This window comes from Pseudorca crassidens, chromosome 5, assembly GCF_039906515.1.
Source record: "Pseudorca crassidens isolate mPseCra1 chromosome 5, mPseCra1.hap1, whole genome shotgun sequence".
NCBI lineage: Eukaryota > Metazoa > Chordata > Mammalia > Artiodactyla > Delphinidae > Pseudorca > Pseudorca crassidens.
The window spans coordinates 130,538,761-130,559,446 of NC_090300.1; the positions used below are offsets into that span (position 1 = coordinate 130,538,761).

Consider the following 20,686-nt stretch of genomic DNA (forward strand, 5'->3'; position numbering starts at 1 on the left):
TGTCTGAATTTCCTGTTCTTATAAGGATATCAGTCATATTGGATTAGGACCCACCCTAATTACTTCATTTTAATTTAATTACCTCTTTAAAGACCCTGTCTCTAAATACGGTCACATTCTAAGGTACTGGGAGGTTGGGACTTGAACCTGTGAATGTTTGGTGGGGACACAGTTCAGCCCATAACAGGTAACTGGAACCGTAGTCACCACATAAAATTTTCCTTCCATGGAAAAAATGAAATTTGAGATTATAATGATTAAACTTTCAAAATAGTAAATGTCAATGAGTTGAGTTAAAAGTTAGTAAGTCTCTGGTTTGCATATTCCGCAAAAGTCGTTAGTATCTAGCCCTAGGCTACAAGTAGACACACAGAGCTTCACACATATAGATATTTTGTTACATGGTTTTCTCTATGAATATTGTCTATAAATATAAGAAATTCAGTTAGGATTTCTGGGGGCTTTTGTACCTTTTTTACTAAGATAAATGTTCATCTTCCTGTTGAGAAAATGTGTGGAGGTAACATTAACTAAAAGAGGATACATGTTTTAGAATTGGAAGCAATAATATAGTAAATGCTGTCTTTTATGTTCCACAAACAGGAAGAGTAGTTCTGCATCTAAAGCCACTGCAATGAGTGAAAATGTGAGTATTTTTAAAGCATATTTCACTTTTAGTATACCTTGTACTAGTGTCTACCGCTGGTCTTTAGAAGGAGCTAAATAAACGTTAGCTCCCATCCCCTGTCTGGGAAGGCAGCATTTGTAGAGCAGTGGGGCTTCACCATCCCATTATTTTCTCTCATTGTGTTTTCTATTATTAGTCGGCCTCCTTAGTATCATTAGATCTGGCATTATCAGCTCCATTTTATAGATGAAGAAATTAGGACACACATTCTCACAGTATTACAATGGCCAAGCTGGGACCCAGGTACCTTGATTCTTGTCAGCTTGACCAAGCAGATCACTTCCAGAAGATCTGTGGTTCCAGGACTCTCCTGTGGTTATTCAAAGCACTTGGAAATTTTAGGGATATGGAATATCCTCTGCTTTTGCAGAAAGGAACATTTCAGAAATCCTTGAAAAGATGCAAGAATTACCTAATTCAGATTGTTAAGGGAACATAATTTAGATGCTTGGACCCTTGTGTACTTTTGCATTTGTAAGCACTACATTGAAGCAGTAAATACCATCATTGCTCAGATTTTGTAACTCTTTGCATGGTTATTCAGCCTTCTGGACTATTTTTCAGCAATACAGTGAGGGAAGGGAGGTTCCCGATGTTTTTAGAAGTCTAAGCCCTTTCTTGAGAAATGGAGCGCTACTTCCCTGAATTCCTTAGTACTCTGTGGCAGGGATTTGCTTAGATTTCCTTTCAGTAGAGCTTGGGTGGGGCGTGCATTTTAAACACTTAAGTGACTCTGATAGACACTAACCTTTAAGACCTACATACTGTTCCATAGACTTTTTTTCCGCCAAAAATTAAAAAAATTGTCTACTCCACAATCTATCATGGAAATCACTTTATTTTGTGGTTTGCAATACCAAAGCATATTGTTCATCAATTAGCAGACAAGCAACATGTTAACTCTGTATTTGCTCCTATAATTTGTAGAAAATACTCCTTTGAGTGCGGAGTAAAACAATCTCACCGGACCAAATAGGAAGAGACACTTTGTGGCTGAGTCGGAAGAACAAAAGCTTTGCTCTTTTTCTTTATCTTCTGCTCGGTTGCCCTCGTCAGCCAAGAGCAAGAGTGTCCAATTTGAATTCTGCCCCAGAGCAGGGTTTCTCAACATTGGCACTACTGTCATGTTCTCCTAATTCTTATATAACAATTTATATAAGAAATGACAATTTCTTCTAAGGCTTATATAACGAATTTTTTATAATTTCACATAATTCTTTCTTGTCCTGTATGTTGTAAGATGCTTAGGACCACCTGACCTCTACCTGCTAGATGCCAGTAGCATCCCCCCAGCAAACAGGACTTCTCCTGTTCTAATTCCCACTCCTACTTCTTTGCTCTTTAGGCAAACATTCAAGGATTTGTCTCCTGGTATTTAATTATTTAGTTCCCCATAAAACAGATTTAATTAAATATACGCTGGTTTGTACCTGCAAGATTCTCATAGTGGATGTATCTTTGTATTCATAAGATTTCTATATTTCTTTAAATGTTAAGTAATACATCATATTTAAACTTGTTTTTTCTTTCTTCTCCTAGGATTTCAAGCACACAAAATCCTTTATAATTTAAAAGAATTCCATCTTTGCGATGCACCAAAACCCCAGTTGTTGCACTATTAAAAGATTATAAAACTCTGCTTTGTCTTACATTTGCCAAGAGGTACATGAGGAGGTGAAATTGGTGTTTCAGTATAATCTTTATGACTGCTACATCACTTGAAATTTTTATTTTACACAAATAGTTTTGTCAGCAGCTAAAATACAGTCTGGCTTCTTGTGTCTGGACAAAGTTAAAGGAGTCAAAATACTTTGTAATATTCTGGGGCTTGTGAAATGTTAAATATCGTAACTTCTAGAGTAAGTTACTAAAAATATATCATACTGGTTGTGAAATTAATCCACAGAGCGTGAAAGTGTAAGCTGTATGCACCCTCTGTGCAAGAGTCTGATTTAGAGGGTTCAGAAAATACTCTGACAGATGCAAAAGGAACCTCTGGTCTCATTATTCTGTTGCTCATTTATCACTAATATATTCACAGAAGGGAAGTGGCAGGAAGGGTCTTACACCCAAGGATTTGCACTTTTTGTTTACTTTCATGTCTGAGAACCAAAATCAACATGAAGAAAAATACCTAATGACCAGAGCTCACTCACCTGGTGTGTGCCGTTGATTTCTTCATTAAACATCAGTCTGAGAGTTAAACACAAACCCAAGTGTCTTATTTCACCCCCAGAGCTGCTTGTTGCTATTTCCCTCCCCTAAGACCCCTTTGAAGAGGATCGGTGACTTTGACATCAGAACTCGCCATTGGAACCAACACACATAACCCTACAGATACTTGTCCCTGCATGATGGTGACTTCACATCTCTCTGTCTCTAAAATTTGTGCAGTGAAATTTTGCATTGGGCCGAGTCCCTTGCTGTTACGGCCAGTGGTTTTCCAACCCTGCTTATGGCAAAGTCAGGGATATGGAGGGGAGGACAGGTTGCCTGACAAGTAAAATGAGATGAAACGGCTCAGGGTGGCTCCTGGCACCTGGTGCTACGCTTGATACATAGAGAACACAGGAGAAATGAAATGAAAAATGGGTCCGATCATCTGGTTTCTAAACTGATAGATCACAAAGACCTCCAGCTAGTGTTACAAAGTGAAAATTCCAGTGATCCATGTAATAGGGAGAGTAATTAGACTGTGTTAAAAGCATAATCATCTAGAACTTATTTTGATTATTCATTTCATATTGAAAAGACAATATGGCTAGGGCATTTCCAGTTCCAGGCAAATCTAGACGAAAAGGTCCCTCACTACCTTTGACAACTTTGAACACGGTTAAACTGCTTTTAAAGGAGTCCACTCTTTTTGCCCAATAGGCAGAGCAAATCGCCAGGATTCACGGGACAGACAGTTGGATTAAGTACTCACCAAGTGCCGAATATGTGCCTGGACACCAGGTCACTGGGAAGATGCCTGTTGTCACACTGCCCCCACTTGTCTGTGACATTCAGTGATTCTCACCAGACCTCTTCCAACAGTTTCCGTAAAGGGCCAGGTAGTAGATATTTTAAGACATGTAGGCCATATGGTCCCTGCCATAACTGCCTGTACTGTACTCAACTCTGCCATTTTTCATGTCATGGTATTGTAGCATGAAAGCAGCCACAGACAATACTTTTAAAATGGTCATGTTTGTGTTCTTAAAACAGGAGGCACAGACAGGATCTGGTCCACATGCATAGTTTCCCAACTCTTGGTGATGAAGCATGAAAAGAAAAAAAACAAAAAACTATCATTATAATTCTTAGAGCATTTTGATTTTGTTTTCATGAAGTAAAATTGTGTTTTATAAAGGTTAGGGCGTTAGTATCTTTAATAGCAAGTTTTAATTATTATCATTGTAACCAGATTTAATTTGTTTTTACTCGGGGGTTTAACCTAACTAAATCTGGAACAACTGTTTTTCAATACAGCCTTGAAAAAAACTTCATCTCACAGGTGGTTTTGTCTGATTAAAGTCTGCATTAATAAAAATAGCTGAACGTGTTCAATTTTTTAGTCCCATTTAATGGTGCAGGGGAAGAGTCATTCACCTATTGTTATTCAAATGAAACCCAGGAAACTAGTCACTCTTACTGTCTGTAGCTACAAGGCTAACGCTTTAGCTGCCTAAGATGAGAATCTCATCTCTCAGCCTGGGTGCCTGCCAACCTTTCCAATGCTGAAAAAATGCTCTGAAAGTAAAATGTCACAACTATTTATTGAACACTTTATATATGTCGTGGAAGTGGGGGGTGGATGGAGTTGAGGCTGTATAAAATCTCAAATTCACCTCAACGATTGTATAAAGAGGGCAATGTCGTCATTTTACAGATGAGGAAACTGAGATGAACTGAGTCAGTGACTGCCAAGTTTACAAAGCTGACAAGTGAAGAGGCAGTGTCTATGTGACCCAGGTCTATCCGATGCAGGATGTTTTACACAAGATGTTTTTTCTCTGCCCCCAACATTCCTTCCTTTGAAATTCTCAAATTCTTCTCTCCTAGGACAGCTTCCCTTCACCCTGCCTAGTCTCACAGCCTGTGATACTTTCTGCCTTCCCTTTGCCCCTACCCCAGGTAAATGCCATGGTGGATCATTTCATCCCCTTGCCACAGATACCCAAATCTTTAATCTTATTTTTTTCAAGATTGAAGCTAACCACGATTTAAATTTAACCACCATTTAAATTATATTCTCTACCACTACCACCCTCCCTATCTCCATTTTCAACCTCCCATTTATTCACAGACTCCTCATTCATTGGCACGATTGTCACTACTTTTTATCTCCGGCTACTATCTCACACCTTTTGTCTTCTGCTACCTTCCTCCCTCAAGTACCCCCTCTCTTAGTAGCATTTTTTTTTTTTTATATAATAACAAATGTTTTTGTTAGTTTTACTTTTTAGTTTCTAATTTCTTTTTTTTTAAACATCTTTATTGGAGTATAATTGCTTTACAATGGTGTGTTAGTTTCTGCTTATAACAAAGTGAATCAGTTATACATATACATATGTTCCCATCTCTCTTCCCTCTTGCGTCTCCCTCCCTCCCACCCTCCCTATCCCGCCCTTCTAGGTGGTCACAAACCACCTAGCTGATCTCCCTGTGCTATGTGGCTACTTCCCACTAGCTATCTATTTTACGTTTGGTAATCCCAATACTGGGCATATACCCTGAGAAAACCATAATTCAAAAAGAGTCATGTACCACAATGTTCATTGCAGCTCTATTTACAATAGCCAGGACATGGAAGCAACCTAAGTGTCCATCAACAGATGAATGTATAAAGAAGATGTGGCACATATATACAATGAAATATTACTCAGCCATAAAAAGAAACGAAATTGTTATTTGTAGTGAGGTGGATGGACCTAGAGTCTGTCATACAGAGTGAGGTAAGTCAGAAAGAGAAAAACAAATACCGTATGCTAACACATATATATGGAATCTAAGAAAAAAAAAAAGTCATGAATAACCTAGGGGTAAGACAGGAATAAAGACACAAACCTACTAGAGAATGGACTTGAGGATATAGGGAGGTGGAAGGGTAAACTGGGACAAAGTGAGAGCGTGGCATGGACACATATACACTTGGTAGCACTTTTAATCTCTCCTGTCCTGAAGGCTCCTTTGCCCTCTAGTCTCCCCCTCACACACCCCATCAGTCTAACAGTTACTGCCAGATTACTCTCTTGAACAGTCAACTCCCTTCTCCCTTTTCTCCCATCCCCTTGCTGAAAACCTTTCACTCTTTTCCTTTACATAGTCTCTCACCAAGGTCTAAACATTTTACCCTGAAATTCAGGGCCTCCCCCCACGTACACACGTTGTCATATTGTCACACCTACCTGTTCAGCCACATGTTCAAACTGAACGAAGATCATTGCATCTCAACGACCCTTTTTTTCTTCTCCTTTACCTGGAAAGCTGATTCTCCTAATCACAAGATATGTAGATTCTAGTTACTCTTCAGGACATCTTTCAAATTCCACCTTCTCTATGCAGCCTTCCCTCTTCTCCCTTCTGGAAGAAGTTTCTTTCTTTGAATTTCCATAGCACTTGGTTTTCTTATGGCACTTGTTGGTTTTATATTTCTTAATACAGTTATGTATGTACATCTCTGGCATCACCACCAATCTATTAATAGAACCACTTTGAGAAAAGAGCCACGTTTTACATACATATTTATAAGCCCCAAAGTATTTAGCTGTATCTAATGTGTAGTCAGTATCCAGTAAGTGCTAAATGAATTTTTTAAGATCAAAAGAGCACTTGTGAAAGGGCAATTTAAAGAGTATTTATTGATAAAATTTCTCCATAGATTTAGAATATTAATACTGTATTTTGCAATGTTATTATAATCCAGTTCATTTGTTATGCAGAGTCACACAAATTAATGCTCCATGAATTAAGGCTGGACAGACATGACTTTTATTCTACTCCTATTAGTTATTAGGCATCCATTTCCACACAGTCCTTAAAAAGATCTTAAAATATTTTTCTACTTTAAAGTAAGGCATACTAGAGTATGTCTTTATACTTTTTACTAAGAAAATGTCAAAACAAATGAATAGTGTGTCAACAAAGGACTTGTTTAACTTCTTTAAGACTGAGGGCAGATGGTTTTAAAGCTCCATTTTATGATCTGTTTTCAATACTGAATGTGCTACATAGAAGTGCTTCTTAAAGATGGTGTAAAAACTGAGATTTTTTTATGACCTGTAGTTAGATTCCTAAAGTTGCCCCCTGCCATTTAACTTTTCATTCTCAAGCTTCCTTTCCTTCCAAATATTTAACTACCATGAATTATACTGAAGTTGCTGTAGGTCAAGAAACCTAGTTTTCTAAATTTTAGGATAACATATAGCAAAAAGAATTAGAAAAAGTTTTATATGTAAAGACATATTCATGTAACAGAATGTCGACTGGGATTTTTCCTGTTGCCTGAAGGCTGACAAGTACCTCACTTTCTAAAGAAACCCGTAACTAATTTGGGTATAAATACCTGCTTTGATGTTCATGAAGAGACAGTTGTGCTACCCTGAAATTATTACCCTGGTCCTCTCTCCTTTACCCCACCGCACAAAATCCATAAACTGAAGTGTGTAGGGATGGATTGGGGGTGGGGAGCAATGGAGAGAGACAGAATGAATTGTCCAAGTCGTGTGAGTTTGCCAAAGTTGTGAGTTCTACTTCCCAACTCACCCCCCAAGGCAAGTAAAGAGAATTTTAAAGAGAATCACCTGCAACAATTGAAGGCACATGCCAAGAAGCAAAGAGCTATTTGAGCAGAGTGAAAAGAGAGTTGGAAAAAGATATCAAGGTAGAGAGCAGGGGAAATGGTGAAGCACCTATCTTCCCATTGTGTCTCAGGGCAAGGATGTGTGAGTTTCCTGTGGTCAAGTAGGCATCTTTGAAAGTAGCTGGCCTTGAGCCTTCTTGCCAGTGTCTGAGAGCAAACATCTGAAATAAGAGTCTGTGAACTGGACCATTGAGGTGGGAGCTGAGGGGAGTTTGGAAGAGATTACCTTACCCATTTAAGGTAATCTGCATAATAGGAAACTTTATAGCCCACAGAGCCTTCCAAGAACTCATACATTAAGAATCTAACCAGAGTAAGCATTTATAAGCCTGCCACACCAAGGGTAGCAACAATCAGAAAACAAAAATTCTACACTAAATGGATTTAAGTAAAAATCGCCTACAATGGAAGCCCTCTTTGGTTATTGCTATTTTTATTAAAGGGAGTACTAGACACGTAACAGGCAGGCACATGTCCATTTCCAGTTCCTGTACCTTTCCTCAACTCAAATATGCCCTTATAAGAACACCAGTCTTCTTATAAGGACACCTGTCAGACTGGACTCAAGCCCACTCTAACAACCTCATTTTAACTTAATCCCATTTAAGGGTCCCAATCCCCAAATACAATCATATTGGGAGGTTCTGAGAGTTAGGGCTTCCACATAGGAGTTTTAGGGGAACACGATTCAGCCCACACCACCAGGCAAGGGAGAAAAATGCCATTTTAAACAGCTAAAAGCCTAGAAAGTTGAGGTCATTTGTAATAACATATAAGGTGGTCCCAAATGCTAAGTGCAGGACCACTTTCTTGTAGGCTGAAGTAACAGATAAAGGCTGGAGTTTGCAAATTTGGGGCAGCCTTACCAGAAAGTTGAAGGGGCTATGAGGAAGAAGGGGCAATGGTTAACATCCATGACTCAAAGCACCACTACAGCATTCAGTTGGAAAAAAAACAAGAGCACTTCTCTGGTCAAAATTTAGCTAAATGCATAGCCCTAAGATATAGGGCATGAGTAGGATGCTTAACACAGTATCCCTGCAGAAAGCCACAAATAGAGTCCTTCTGTTTACATAATGAAGAGATTGGGATGTTCAAGCAAACTCCAAGTAGTTGCGAGACAGACAAAAAAAAATTATGAATAGGTGTGAGATTATAAAAGGTAAAATTCAACTAAACTCTGAATTGGGGAGGGAAACATGAACGGAAAGGGTCAGCCCCATCTCCACCTAGACTGGCAGGGTCGCTGTTGACCCCAGGCTGCTTCCTTGCCACAGGAAGGTGGAGTAGAGCCACTTCAGGGGAGGGGAGGTTAGACAAAGGAACAGATCAATGAGGCTTCCTTGGTTACCTTTAATGGTGCCATAATGAAACATCGAATTCTGTTTCAACGTCTACAACTATTTAAAAGTAGTCCAACTGACCCATCATTGCTTAGCTTCATTTGAAGAAAACTGGGCAGTTTCTTCCTACTACTTTACCCTCCCCAATTCCATCTCTTCACATCTTACTAATCACACCTATATCATTAGGAAATATTTGTGGATCTTTTGAAAAGTATTCCTCACCAGGTTGAGACTTCAGCTAGTATGGCATGCCATAGTAAAAATCTATTTCTCTTTTGAAGTGAGCTAACCTCATAAGAAAGGCTGTATTTTTGACTTCACATTTTTGAAGAAAATCTCTAAAGCTTTACTAAAGACAGGTATTTACTGACATAAGTCAGAGAGATTGTCAGATAGAAAAAGGCACAACTGCTTTTCCTGTTTTTAAAAAAGAATAATTAAAAATAAAACCATCTACTCTCTGAAATTTTGATGTGCTTGCTCTGCCACTTCTCTGGCACATCATATCTGCTGGACCTTCCATCAGCTGGGCAAACACCACCACAGAGCTTAATATATATATATATTTTTTGCAGTACGCAGGCCTCTCACTGTTGTGGCCTCTCCCGTTGCGGAGCACAGGCTCCGGACGCCCAGGCTCAGCGGCCAGGGCTCACGGGCCCAGCCGCTCCGCAGCATGTGGGATCTTCCCGGACCGGGGCATGAACCCACGTCCCCTGCATCGGCAGGCGGACTCTCAACCACTGCGCCACCAGGGAAGCCCTACAGCTTAATATTTTAAAGGAAATTCCTTTGTAGAACCCTCCCCTCTCTGGCTCCCAGCTCCCCCTGATCTATCCATATAGCCCCATAAAAGACACTGTGATCATTACACTGCAAGGGAAGAGGAGGGATCTGAGTTACTGGGATAATAAAAGCATTTAACATATGAGGAGATGGAAGTTAAAACACAATGGATGTTCCTGGACATATTCACAATCACACTTGAGTTTCCTGAAAAAGCTATGAAAAAGGATTTATGAACCATTTCTTCATATTCTGGGAACGGGTATAACATTCTCCGCAGCAAACATTCCTTAAGTCAGGTGGCTCCCCTCCAGCAGTAAGTCTCCGCAACAAAAAGGACACCCCTGCACTCAGAAGAATCTTGCAAGTAGTACCCAATTAATCCAAGGTCTCCATCTGCTTTGATATAACCAAATGGGAGGATCTAAAAACACAGAATTCAATACACTCAAGTGTACACCCAACACCACCAAATAATTTATTTTGAAATCAGAATTAAAAGAACATATGACAGTTGTGAAATGTATGTTTATGCTGTTACTTCTGATCAGTTATACAATTAATCTAGGACAAATTACCAGATAAATTTTACATTATTTCTTCAGGACTGTGGTTTCTCGACGACTTCAAACTTGGGATCTAAGAGGAATAAAAGGTTCAAGCTTAGCCATACTGCAATAAAGTTCATCTTCTAGAAAGTTTTAATATTTAACTCATCAATCTTCTGATTTTTTAAAGAAACATCTACATGGAAATATAACAACTGCTTAAGATTTATTCAGGACTTACAGTGAGCCAGGCTCTCTATGTCATTTAACTACAACTATCATTATGAGGAAAACAGCATAATTCTCCCCAAATGTCAGATGAGAAAGAGGGACCAATTAACTATCCAAAATCACACAGCTCATAAGTGATATTGTCAGGAGTTTGATTTTAGATCCCTGCCGTTTAACCTCTATGCTATGTGATCTCCTACCCCAATGGCATTTATCCCAGAGCTTCCCATGCACATGTCACTGTTCTAATAAATTCACACGTAATTGTCATTTAATCCTCTACACAACCCAAGTATAAATATTCTCCACTTAAAATGATCTCCCACAACAATGAATCTGTGATTAAAAAGACTTACCTTCAAATGTGAAGTTAGGGAACATATTCATGTCTGCTTTACCATACATTTGCTTAAGCTTAGAAAGCTCCCTGTCTAGTTCTTGCTGATACTCTGGGCCAACATCAACAGGTCCTCCAGATGTCCTGTTGTGTAAACGACCAAGTTGAAAACAGATTTTAATCATTAGTTTACAAAAACAAAATTAAGTTTCATAGATCTTCTATATGTAGGGAAAAGCAGACTTTTCTGAAAGATAACAAGCAGTTCCACTTGAATTTCAGCTCAAACTATTTTAACTATTACGAGGTTTCACATAAATGAAGCAACTTCAAACAAACCTCTAACATTCAATGTCTGTCAGTATCAAGGATACTTATTAAAAGTCAACCTCTCAGGGTCTAAGCAGCAATAAGGTATAACGGCCAAGTCTGCGGGGTCTGGGGTGAATGACTGCTTCCGTTTCAGCGTCAGCTCTACAATTTGGTAACTGTGTGAACTAGAGCAAACCGTGTGAACTAAACTCTACATCTACAACTCGAAGTCTTACCTGATGGTGGCGTTGAGAGAAAGAGAGATTGTGTACATGTACCACTCAGCATAGTGCCTGGCACACAGTGAGCACTCAGTTATCTACTATCACTATGATTTAGATCAACCATCACTGGACAGCATTCAAAAACTTTAAGTCTCTATAACAGGGGCCAAACAAAGAAGCAAATTACTTCCTACCCCCAGAGGTTTTGCCATTTAGAAGAAAAAAATAACATGTTTATAAACAATTATGCTGTAAGGGAGTTAGGTGATAACCTACAAAGACACGGTTTACCAAAAAGCTACTTGAATTGAGGGATCACTTTTGCTAAGCTGAACAGGGAAATTTCATTTTAAAAAGGTGGCATTTGTGACAAACCATGCATTTGGGTCAGATTTTAATTTGAGACATTCTAAGACTGAAAAAGCAAGGATGAGGAGGTGGTAAAGCACTGGCTGTATGTGGGGAACACTAAACAGCCTAGAGGGAAAAGCCAGCGGGACCCAGATCACAGGAGGCTGAGAATGTTAAGCCTGGGACTTTGTATTTTGTTTGCTAAGCAATAAAATGACAAAATTAGAGCTGTGCTTTGGAAAGATAAATATAGCATCATGGACCAGCAGTGTTTACACAAATTCTGTTTGTCAGAATGTTACTGCCCACTTATCAATGAATATAATAAAAAAATCTATAAGTGAAAATTCTATCAAGGCTAATATTTTCACCCATGCCTATGATAAAAGCATAGGATCTTATTTATGCTACAGATTTTCCACAAAAAATACTGAGCCAGCTCTAATTTAAGAACTTGTTAATGATGTTTCTTGCTATGGACCCAATGTTCTTCTACATCAGCATGTGCAACAGAACCTTCTGTGATAATAGAAATGCTCTATGTATGTGCTGTCTAACATGGTAACCAGTAGCCATATCTGGTATTGAGCAATAGAAATGTGACTAAGGCAACTGAGGAACTGAACTTTTATTTACACTTCATTAGAATTTGAATAGTCACATGTGATTAATAGCTATAGAGAGATACAGTTCAGTTCTAGATAGAGCCTTCAACCAGATACTTTGATGACTGTTGTCCAGCTCTGGGATCCACAAGCTTTTAGAAACATTCACTCTTCCAAGCCGCCTTCCAAAATGCACCAGCTAGAAAGGAGCATTTCTTCCTATGAGTTCTCCAAACACTGAATGTGTCACTATCTTAGCATCTAACCTATTTAAACTTATATTGTATTTACTTGCTTAGAAACTTTCTACCCCATCAGACTTTAAGAGTATTGTGTAGGGATTCCCTGGTGGCGCAGTGGTTGAGAGTCCGCCTGCCGATGCAGGGGACACGGGTTCATGCCCCAGTGTGGGAAGATCCCACATGCCGCAGAACGGCTAGGCCCGTGAGCCATGGCCGCTGAGCCTGTGCGTCCGGAGCCTGTGCACTGCAACGGGAGATGCCACATCAGTGAGAGGCCCGTGAACCGCAAAAAAAAAAAGAATATTGTGTAAATGCAAAGTGGCTTCTTTCTTTGTAGCCCACCACTGTTAATAGTCCAGCACTTTGCACATGGTAGACAACCAAATAAAACAAAACTCTGAATTGATCTGTATCACTTTTCCGAAGATTTGGGCGTTGAACTTCATACTAAGGTCATCATTCATCTCCAAAACTGTGTGGTTCTATTATTATGTTGCTCCTGGACTTGCTTTATGTCATGAAGCAGGAGTCTTTTGATATTCCCAGAAATATATAAATATGGAAGTAGCATTAAAGGAAAAATGTTGTGTCTATACATTTCCCCCAAATCATGATGTCACAAAAAGGGCACTGAATTGAGAGTTAGAATATTTTGATTATGTTTTCCCCACAATTAGTTTTATGACCTTAGGCTAATCAATGTCTAAGGGGCTTAGTTTTTCTCAAATATGGTTCCTAAATGATTTCCAAGATCCCATGTACTTGTATGAATTGATTCTAGTTTATAATAAATGACACTATAGTAGGGATATATCTAAAATGGCACTAGATTTAATGGGATTCTCCCTTGGAACCCATATAAGGAAGAGAAAATTTGGGACTTAAAAAAAAAAAATCAAGATTCTCATCTTCTTCTTTGGAGCAGGTAATGAACCTTTATGATAGAGATCAGCTCAGTGAAGGTCTTAGACACTTTCAAACGCCAAGTAATTTTTTATTACCATCTCAAAACTTACATACTTTGAATATTCACACGTACACCATAGTTGATTATCTACCCACTTACTGTCGCTTAGTTCTATATTCTCTAATCTTGTCCACGAAGAGTTTCTGGACAGGATCAAGTTCCTTATTAAATGCCACTGCCGTAAAACCGATGTTCCTCCTCAAAGAGACCGAGACTGCAGACTGAATGACAGAGGTCAACCTGAAGAGCCTCTGAAGAATCATGGTGATTCTGTTACTGGAAACAAGCACCAGAATGTGAAGATACTTTAAAATAGATATAATTGTAAAACACCTGTTAATATGTTATAGTGGGCATCTAATTCTACTAATTGCTACAGAACTTAAATCATACCAGAATTCAGTAAACACTAAGAACAGTCACCTGACCATAGCTCCCTTCCCCTCTCTACCCCACACTGCAAGTTTTTTGCTTCTTAACCAAAAGGCCCTGGAACCTAGCAGCAGTTAGGAACCACTCAGGCCTGCGTGTGGCTCCACTAGGGTCAGACGCAGAAAGCAAGCTCAGAATCTGGGATGGCATGTTTTCTTCTCCATGAATTTATTAGTCTTGGCTGCCCACCCTCAGCAGAAAAAGAATAATACTGATACCCAAATTAACGTACCAGGTTTCCCTGACTCCCTCAAAAGGCAAAAAGGGAGCTGTGCAGGGAGCCTGGAGACAGTTGCCTGAGCCTCAGTTTCTACTTCCCGGGCCCACAGGGAAAGAAACTGCTCTGCTTGTTACAACTGCAGGATTCTAGACATTCAAGGACACTGTAAAAACCAAATCTAAGTCCAAAAGAACCAGCAAGGAAGACAGCAACTAGTCCAAGGGAGCCCACCAACAAGAGAGGAAAAATCAAGCAGTACAATCTAATCAGTGAAATAGAATTTGTGAAGGAGAAGAAAGTCTGAACTTTTAAAATAAGGACTTAAAGACTTCTAAGTCCTAGACTTCCTGAAGCTAAAATACATGGTCATCTAACTAAAAAATTACAGTATATAAATTAGAGGATGATCTCAGTTGAGACCTCATTTAGTGTCCTGAAAAGATCAAATGCAAAAAAAAAAAAATTGTATGCAAACAGAAATTCCAAAAGAAAAGAAATAAATAGGGAGACCATAAATAATTAGAAAAAACTGCCCAAGATGAAGAAAGGCTGATTAAACTGAAAGGGCTTACCAAACCCTTCTGGAATGATGATAAAGATTCACACCTCAATACAGCCTGGTAAAATTTCTGAACCTTAAAGTGAAAACCCAACATGCTAACATGTTTCCCATGCCACCCCCCCAAATTACCTAATAACAGCAATAACAATAAGCATCATCTCACTGACACTGGACTACTATTAAATTATAATACTACTGCTCAAAGTGTGGTCTGGGGACCAGCGGCAGTATTGCCTTACTGGTCTATAGTAATACCAAAATTGGCAATAAGCATTTAGAAACTTTTACAGCAAACTGACAGAGTAATTCATATCTGTTGAATTTAATAATACAAAAAGAGTTCATATTTTGTGTGTCTTCATTGTTTTGTCTTTCATCTACTAATTTTTCCAGTAATTCATTTTTACTGTATTCTTCAAAAATATCCACACGGGTTGAGGGGAAAATGGCCCTTTACTAATGAGAGTTGGAAAGCACTAAGCTAGACGACAATGGAGTAGCACAGCAGTTCTCAAATACAGGTGGCGGTATCCCCCAGGAGATATCTGGCAATGTCTGAAGACATTTTTGGTTGTCTTGATAGCGGCGAGTGTTACTGGCCTCTAGAGGATAAAAACCAGGATGCTGCCAAACATCCTATAACAACAACAACAATAACAACAATAGCCTGCCCACAACAAAGAAATATCTGGTCGAAAATGTCAATAGTGCTAACGTTGAGAAGCCCTGAAATTGCACATGAAAACCACCAAAAGAAATCCTACAATCAACCAAATATCCTTCACCTGCCAGCATGAAAGAAAACTATTTGAAGAAATTAAAGATTTCATCATACATCACTCTTATACCTCATCAGAGGAAAAAAAGGGGGGAGGGGAGACTCCAAGCAAACAACAAATGACCTTAAGGTGCCACTTAATAGCATTCTCATTTTACACAGAAACTGAGGCTTAGCGGTAAGTACCTGATCCCAGGTTACACAGTAGAATTTGACAGAACACAAACATATTTTTCAAATTGTGCAATTCAGTGTATATTTTCCCCTTTGGCAACGTAAAAACACACAACACTGCAACGTGGTCACCTAACACTTGTTCAGCCCTAGGTATTTTGCAAAGTACTTCTAGACATATTCTCTCCTTGTACCCTTATGGCAATACTGTGAAGAAACAGAGAAAGGTGTTCTTATCCCTCCTTTACAGATAAGAAAATGTTTAAGAAAAGTGATTAAATTATTCATATTCCCACAATTAATTTGCTCTAAGTCTAACATTGCAAAGATCATGTTACTCCTACTGCAACATGGGTAAAACCCATTTTCATTTTTTCTATTTCTATCATCTAAGTACGAATGATTCCCAAATCACACTTCTAATTTTGGTCTTTTTCCTGAACTCCAAACCTATACATTCGACAGCTCTCATCCTTTCCTAAGTCCTACCGGGCCCTCAAATTCAACTTATCTAAAAAATGAACACATAATCTCACTATCAAAACTTGCTCCTTTTCCTTTATTCCATTTCATTTTTTTCCCCACTGATTAAAGATCTAGTGAGAAAGATACATGTTATTACACAAATAGGTATAAAATACCAACTATGATTAAGTTCTCTATTCGAGTACTATGAGGGGCCACGCCAGCCTATGATAGGGATTTGACACACTCAGAAAGACTGGGGAAGGCAACAGCAAGAAAAGGGTACAGCGTAAGAGGCGGCCTTGTGCTGAGAGGGAGCACGGTTCTCCCGTTTACAATGATGACTGACCAGCCTTTCGCTGCGATTTCGGCGCATGTTCATTGCTGAAGTCAATCCACAACTCGCCTGACTTAACCGGCTCTCTTTTTCCCTCCTGGAATCCGTGATGTAAAACAAAGCTGCTTAACCAAGTTTTAGCACCACCAACGTTTTTAGGTGGGTTGCAAACTTTTAAGATTACTATTATCCTTTCCCCTCTTACGTTCTACTTTTAAATGCTGTAGTTCAGAACAATCGCCCGCGCGCCAGGGCTGAGCAGGCCTGGCTGCAGACCGGCCCCGCGGGCATGACCTTGGCTGCCCCAGCCGGGCGGCGGGTCCATGAAGCGCCGGCCCCCCTGCCTCCCACGCCACCCTGAGCGTCAGGCTGGCCCTAAGAGCGGTATTATCAGGGCTACCTACTGAGTCTACCGCAAACTTCAAGGCCTAAAGGCGCCGAGGTCAGCAATGACTCCGGGCCAGACCGTGAAGGTGTCCAGGATACAGGCGGCTCTCTTTCAGAAGGGCAGAGGTGATAGGCATCCCAGACCTCGTGAAGAAACCCAGAATGCTCGTCCCTAGAGGCCAAGTGAGTCCAGTTACCCTCCCAGTCACCTTGCACTCGGTGCCGAGCTGCCAGAGCTACCACCGCCACCGCCGCCGCCGCCGCCACCGTTTTACTTCCGGCCCTGGCTCCGCCCCCCCCGCCTAACCGCCATCGCAATGCATTATGGGCCGCCGTTTCAGTCGGTCGACACTCACCGGACAGGAAGCGTCTCGGAGACAGTCGGCGACCGGACGGCTCTAGGTGAAACAGAAGCCAAACAGGAGGAGGAAGTGGAGGGTAAGTGCTTCCGGGTCCCCTGGCGACGCCTCCGCCATCTTTCCTTCTCCCAAGTTGACCTGCTCTCTTTTTCACTCTCGGAAACCTTGTTTTGTACGCATGCGCACTTGGACTGGCCTTTCCCCTAGTTCAATCCCCACTGCCCCGAGTCAGCGTCCTCTTCCTTGGGGTGGTTGAGGTGTACGACTGTGCAGGCAAAGTGACAGAGTGTAAAACAAAGCGGATTGGGGCGTTGGGCTCCCTTGTGCCTCGTGAGCCTCCGTTGCCTCGGGCGTTCGTTTCGCGCAACCTGCTGGGAGTTGTAGTCCCGGACCCGGGGGTGCCTGGGAGGTGGGAGGGGGGGTTGGAGTTTCTCCGCGCCGTTTTCGCGGGAAGGGCCCAGGGGCCTCTCACTTCGAGTCGCTGGAGCTGCGGGTCTTACCGGGAGAGACGCCGCACGTGGAGCCCGCGGCGCTGCGGTTTTCAGCCGGCTCTGGACTGCGGGCGGGGGCGACGGGGCCGAATCCAGAGCGGGTGAGTGCGGCCGCTGGGGAGGAGGGGAGCGCGGGTCCGCGCGGGCCGGCTTCGTTCCGGGGCCTTCTCCCCCACAGCGGCCCCCCCGCGGCCGCCTCTGTGTTTTGTTTCCGCTGGTCCCCGGCGCTGTGACTCCCATTTCCGTTCGTGGAGACTTGAGGGAGCCGGGTGGGGAGGGGCGGGGGAGGCTGTGCGGGGAGCGGAGGGGAGGGGAGGGGCGGGGGGCGCGCGGCGCGGGACTCTGCTAAGCCGCGCGCACTCGGGGCCCTGGTCGTTCGTGTCACCCTTCGCCGCCCCCTTCCCTCACTATCCCCTGGTCGACTGTCCGCCGTGGTCCGCATTCGCCGCGGTCGGGATCTGATCCTGACGCCCCGGGGATTTCAGAGGAACATGCAAAACCATCCTCCTTGCCAACTCAGCGATTCGCTTTCACTTCGTATCCAGTTGTCTTTCTAGAATTCTTACAGTTGCATCAAAGCCATCTATTAATGTATATGGTGTCCGTTGGGTTTCTTTTAAAAACGAGGAAGTGTGAGGCAAGGGGAAAATGATGGGTTAATGTAGCTTGTCAGCTTTTTTAATTTTTTTGTGGACTGGAAGATACGCCCGCGCGTGTTTGTATTTAGGAACCCTAGTTTGGTTAGGTTAACATCAGAGAGGACAACGCCTAATGTTGCACTGCAAGATGACGAGTAGTGATTTAGAAATACGCGCAGTAGGTCTGAGTCGTGAGAGGAGCAAAGTTTTAGAAAGGTCCACTTAAGCAAAGTGAAGAACTGGACAGTGATAACGTTCTTAGGTACTTTGTTGTCTTAAATATCAAAAGAAACTGGTCCAACTCGTTCGGAACTACTTAAAGGGAATAATAATCTCTCTCTCTTAGGGTTTGATCCAAGCTTTCCAAGCTTATTTATTTTTAAACATATTCTGACACTAGGTGGACTTAAGCAGTTTTTACGTGGATTGCGTCTACAGGACCAATGCCATGAGGGGTGTATAGTCTTGAAGTAAGAAAATAATGAGCTAGGTGTTTCGTTGAGGCAAGTCATGAGAGCATGTGGAGGCTGAATACCAGATTAAAACTGTTGACTTTAATCTTCCTCCAGCTTTTATTTATGAAACTTCAAGTTTACAGGAAAATTGAAAAAATTATACAGTGAAATTATACAAGGAACACCTTCACCCCCAGGGTCACCAAGTGTTAACCTTTCTCCACTCTTGCTTTCTTTCTCCATGTGTATCCACACAGATGTATGTGTGTTACTTTTTCTTAGCTATTGACTTTATCTTTAAGAAACAAAAATGTCTTTTAATTTACTCAGGATACTTAACAGTATTTTTTAACTCGAGAGAATGTGCAGTTATCTGGTAGGTACTCCCAGATTGCACTTGTATTTATGTATCCTTTATTTATTTATTATCCTTTATTTATTTATTGTCCTTTACTGGGAAAAATTGGCCTAAACTCTGTAAACTAATAATGTGTTCCAGTGAAGAATAATCCTCAAATTTATCTGTGACTCTAAAAGAGAATGATAAACATAACTGTATTTTAAAGAATAGTAGCCTTTCCTGGAATTGTTAGTTAAATATAAATTTAGTTTGTATTCATTTTGTGAAGTGTTCTGAACCCAGGTTAGATTTAATCTAGGAGAAACCAGGGTGTCAAGGGGCACCTTTTCCTAGGGGGAAGGGCCCAAAGTAATGCTCTCTTCTCCATTTTCTTACGTATTGATATAGAATCCTGGGGAATTGTTTCCAGAAAAAGAGCTAAGACCCACTCAAGCAGTGATATCAAAGATTTGGACAGTTTCCCAAATCTCTCCATTGCTTCTTTAGCTTAAATTTAGAGAATTGAGAAAGAGGAAGATCAATTCAGGGACTGTAAGTAGCATGATTTTTTCCAAAAGCATATTGGATTCTTTTTTTTTTTTTTCTTTATTTGGCACCTTCTAGAGACTGATCTGTGACTTTTTTGGAAGATCACAGGGTAAATTTCTTAACAATCCTCTGTCTTAGTGCTTATACTCAGAGGTACCAAAGGTGTCCCTGCTGATAAGCCCTCAGGGCCATTTCTCAGCCTCTGGTTGTTACCAGAAAACTGGGTTCATCTCTTGGTGGGTGGCAAGACAAAAGACACAACCAAGCCAAAGATCAGAAGAAGAAAGGGTGTACTACTTGCAGCAAGGAGAATACCAGAATCTTCCCAAAGCGGTATCCTGAACAGCAAAATTGATGACCTTTTAAGCTAAGGGTACTTGCATATTCATGAAGGGTCTTGGGTGGTGCATGCCTATTCATGAAGGGGCTTCAGCAGGAGAATTCAGCATAGAATTGGGGCAAAGGTTGACAGCATCCATGCTTTAGTTGATTGAAGTCACAAGGGTCAGAAAAGGTCAACAATATCATCCCTTAGGTTACAGTTGATCTGGTGGTTGAGCGCTGGGGGGGGGGGTTAAATTCTGAAAAACAGCTTAAGAAAGTGCTTCAGGCTAATCTTTACCATGGAAACAGAACTGGGAGTCTTTATAACTGATTTATTATCTTTGCTATTGTTACTCCTTAAGAGCATTATTACTGAGACCTGTTCAAGGGTAATCATTGTGGCCAGGCTTAGATTCCCAAATGGCTTAGGCCAAAAATGGCTTCTCATGTCAAGAAAGCCATGCCTGGTCCTTCTTCTCTGGGTACCGCCTACCCTATCTGCTTACAGTTACTGCTTCTTAGGCTTTCTGTTTTTCCAAAGTTCCTAGAAAATTCACTTGTTTTCTAATCTTTTTTTTAAAGTTGGTTATGGAGATGGGAGTGGATGTCCTTGTAGGCCCTGAAAATACAACATAAATGATCCTTTTAAGTGCTGTCCTGCTAAAAACCTTATTCTGGTTCTTACTTTTTTTGT

General features: G+C 41.0%; 3 protein-coding genes across 12 annotated transcripts in view; 2 read left to right on the forward strand and 1 right to left on the reverse strand.

The window, feature by feature from the left end:
* The window catches only part of JAM2 (junctional adhesion molecule 2), a 407,749-nt gene that overhangs the window by 65,323 nt on the left and 321,740 nt on the right, over positions 1 to 20,686 (forward strand). For 5 of the 6 annotated variants that reach the window (XR_010943811.1, XM_067739257.1, XM_067739256.1 and 2 more), the window contains 2 exons: positions 604 to 646; positions 2,228 to 2,327. Coding sequence is in view for 4 of the 6 variants with exons in the window: in XM_067739256.1 (XP_067595357.1) it covers positions 604 to 646; positions 2,228 to 2,260 (76 nt within the window). In the remaining 2 variants the exon portion in view is untranslated. Of the gene's footprint in view, positions 1 to 601; positions 648 to 2,227; positions 2,328 to 20,686 lie in introns of those variants that run through there. The other variant, XR_010943810.1, reaches the window with a different exon arrangement.
* ATP5PF (ATP synthase peripheral stalk subunit F6) lies at positions 10,120 to 17,328 on the reverse strand. Of its 4 annotated transcripts, none has more exons than XM_067739267.1 (4): positions 17,193 to 17,328; positions 13,581 to 13,757; positions 10,800 to 10,924; positions 10,120 to 10,303 (listed from the first exon to the last, which is right to left on the reverse strand). In XM_067739267.1, the coding sequence occupies exons 2-4, from the start codon at positions 13,742 to 13,744 to the stop codon at positions 10,266 to 10,268; spliced, it is 327 nt and encodes a 108-aa protein (XP_067595368.1). In that variant the 5' UTR covers positions 13,745 to 13,757; positions 17,193 to 17,328; the 3' UTR covers positions 10,120 to 10,265. The 4 variants fall into 4 exon arrangements, with proteins under 4 accessions (XP_067595368.1, XP_067595366.1, XP_067595367.1 ...); XM_067739265.1 differs by lacking the exon at positions 17,193 to 17,328 and adding an exon at positions 17,046 to 17,187; XM_067739266.1 differs by lacking the exon at positions 17,193 to 17,328 and adding an exon at positions 16,854 to 17,039.
* Positions 17,131 to 20,686, forward strand: part of GABPA (GA binding protein transcription factor subunit alpha) — a 33,835-nt gene continuing 30,279 nt past the window's right edge. Inside the window, exon 1 of one of the 2 annotated variants that reach the window (XM_067739253.1) lies at positions 17,131 to 17,274. The gene's annotated coding sequence lies outside the window, so the exon portion shown is untranslated. Of the gene's footprint in view, positions 17,275 to 17,648; positions 17,788 to 20,686 lie in introns of those variants that run through there. The other variant, XM_067739254.1, reaches the window with a different exon arrangement.

Bases quoted from the DNA above. Each gene is read 5' to 3' on its own strand.
- ATP5PF (XM_067739267.1), bottom strand. From the start codon at position 13,744: ATGATTCTTCAGAGGCTCTTCAGGTTGACCTCTGTCATTCAGTCTGCA. The intron at 10,925-13,580 runs GTAAGTGGGTAG...TTTACACAACAG, and splicing joins GAATATAGAACTAAGCGACA to GACATCTGGAGGACCTGTTG. The intron at 10,304-10,799 runs GTAAGTCTTTTT...TATTCCTCTTAG, and splicing joins CCCTAACTTCACATTTGAAG to ATCCCAAGTTTGAAGTCGTC.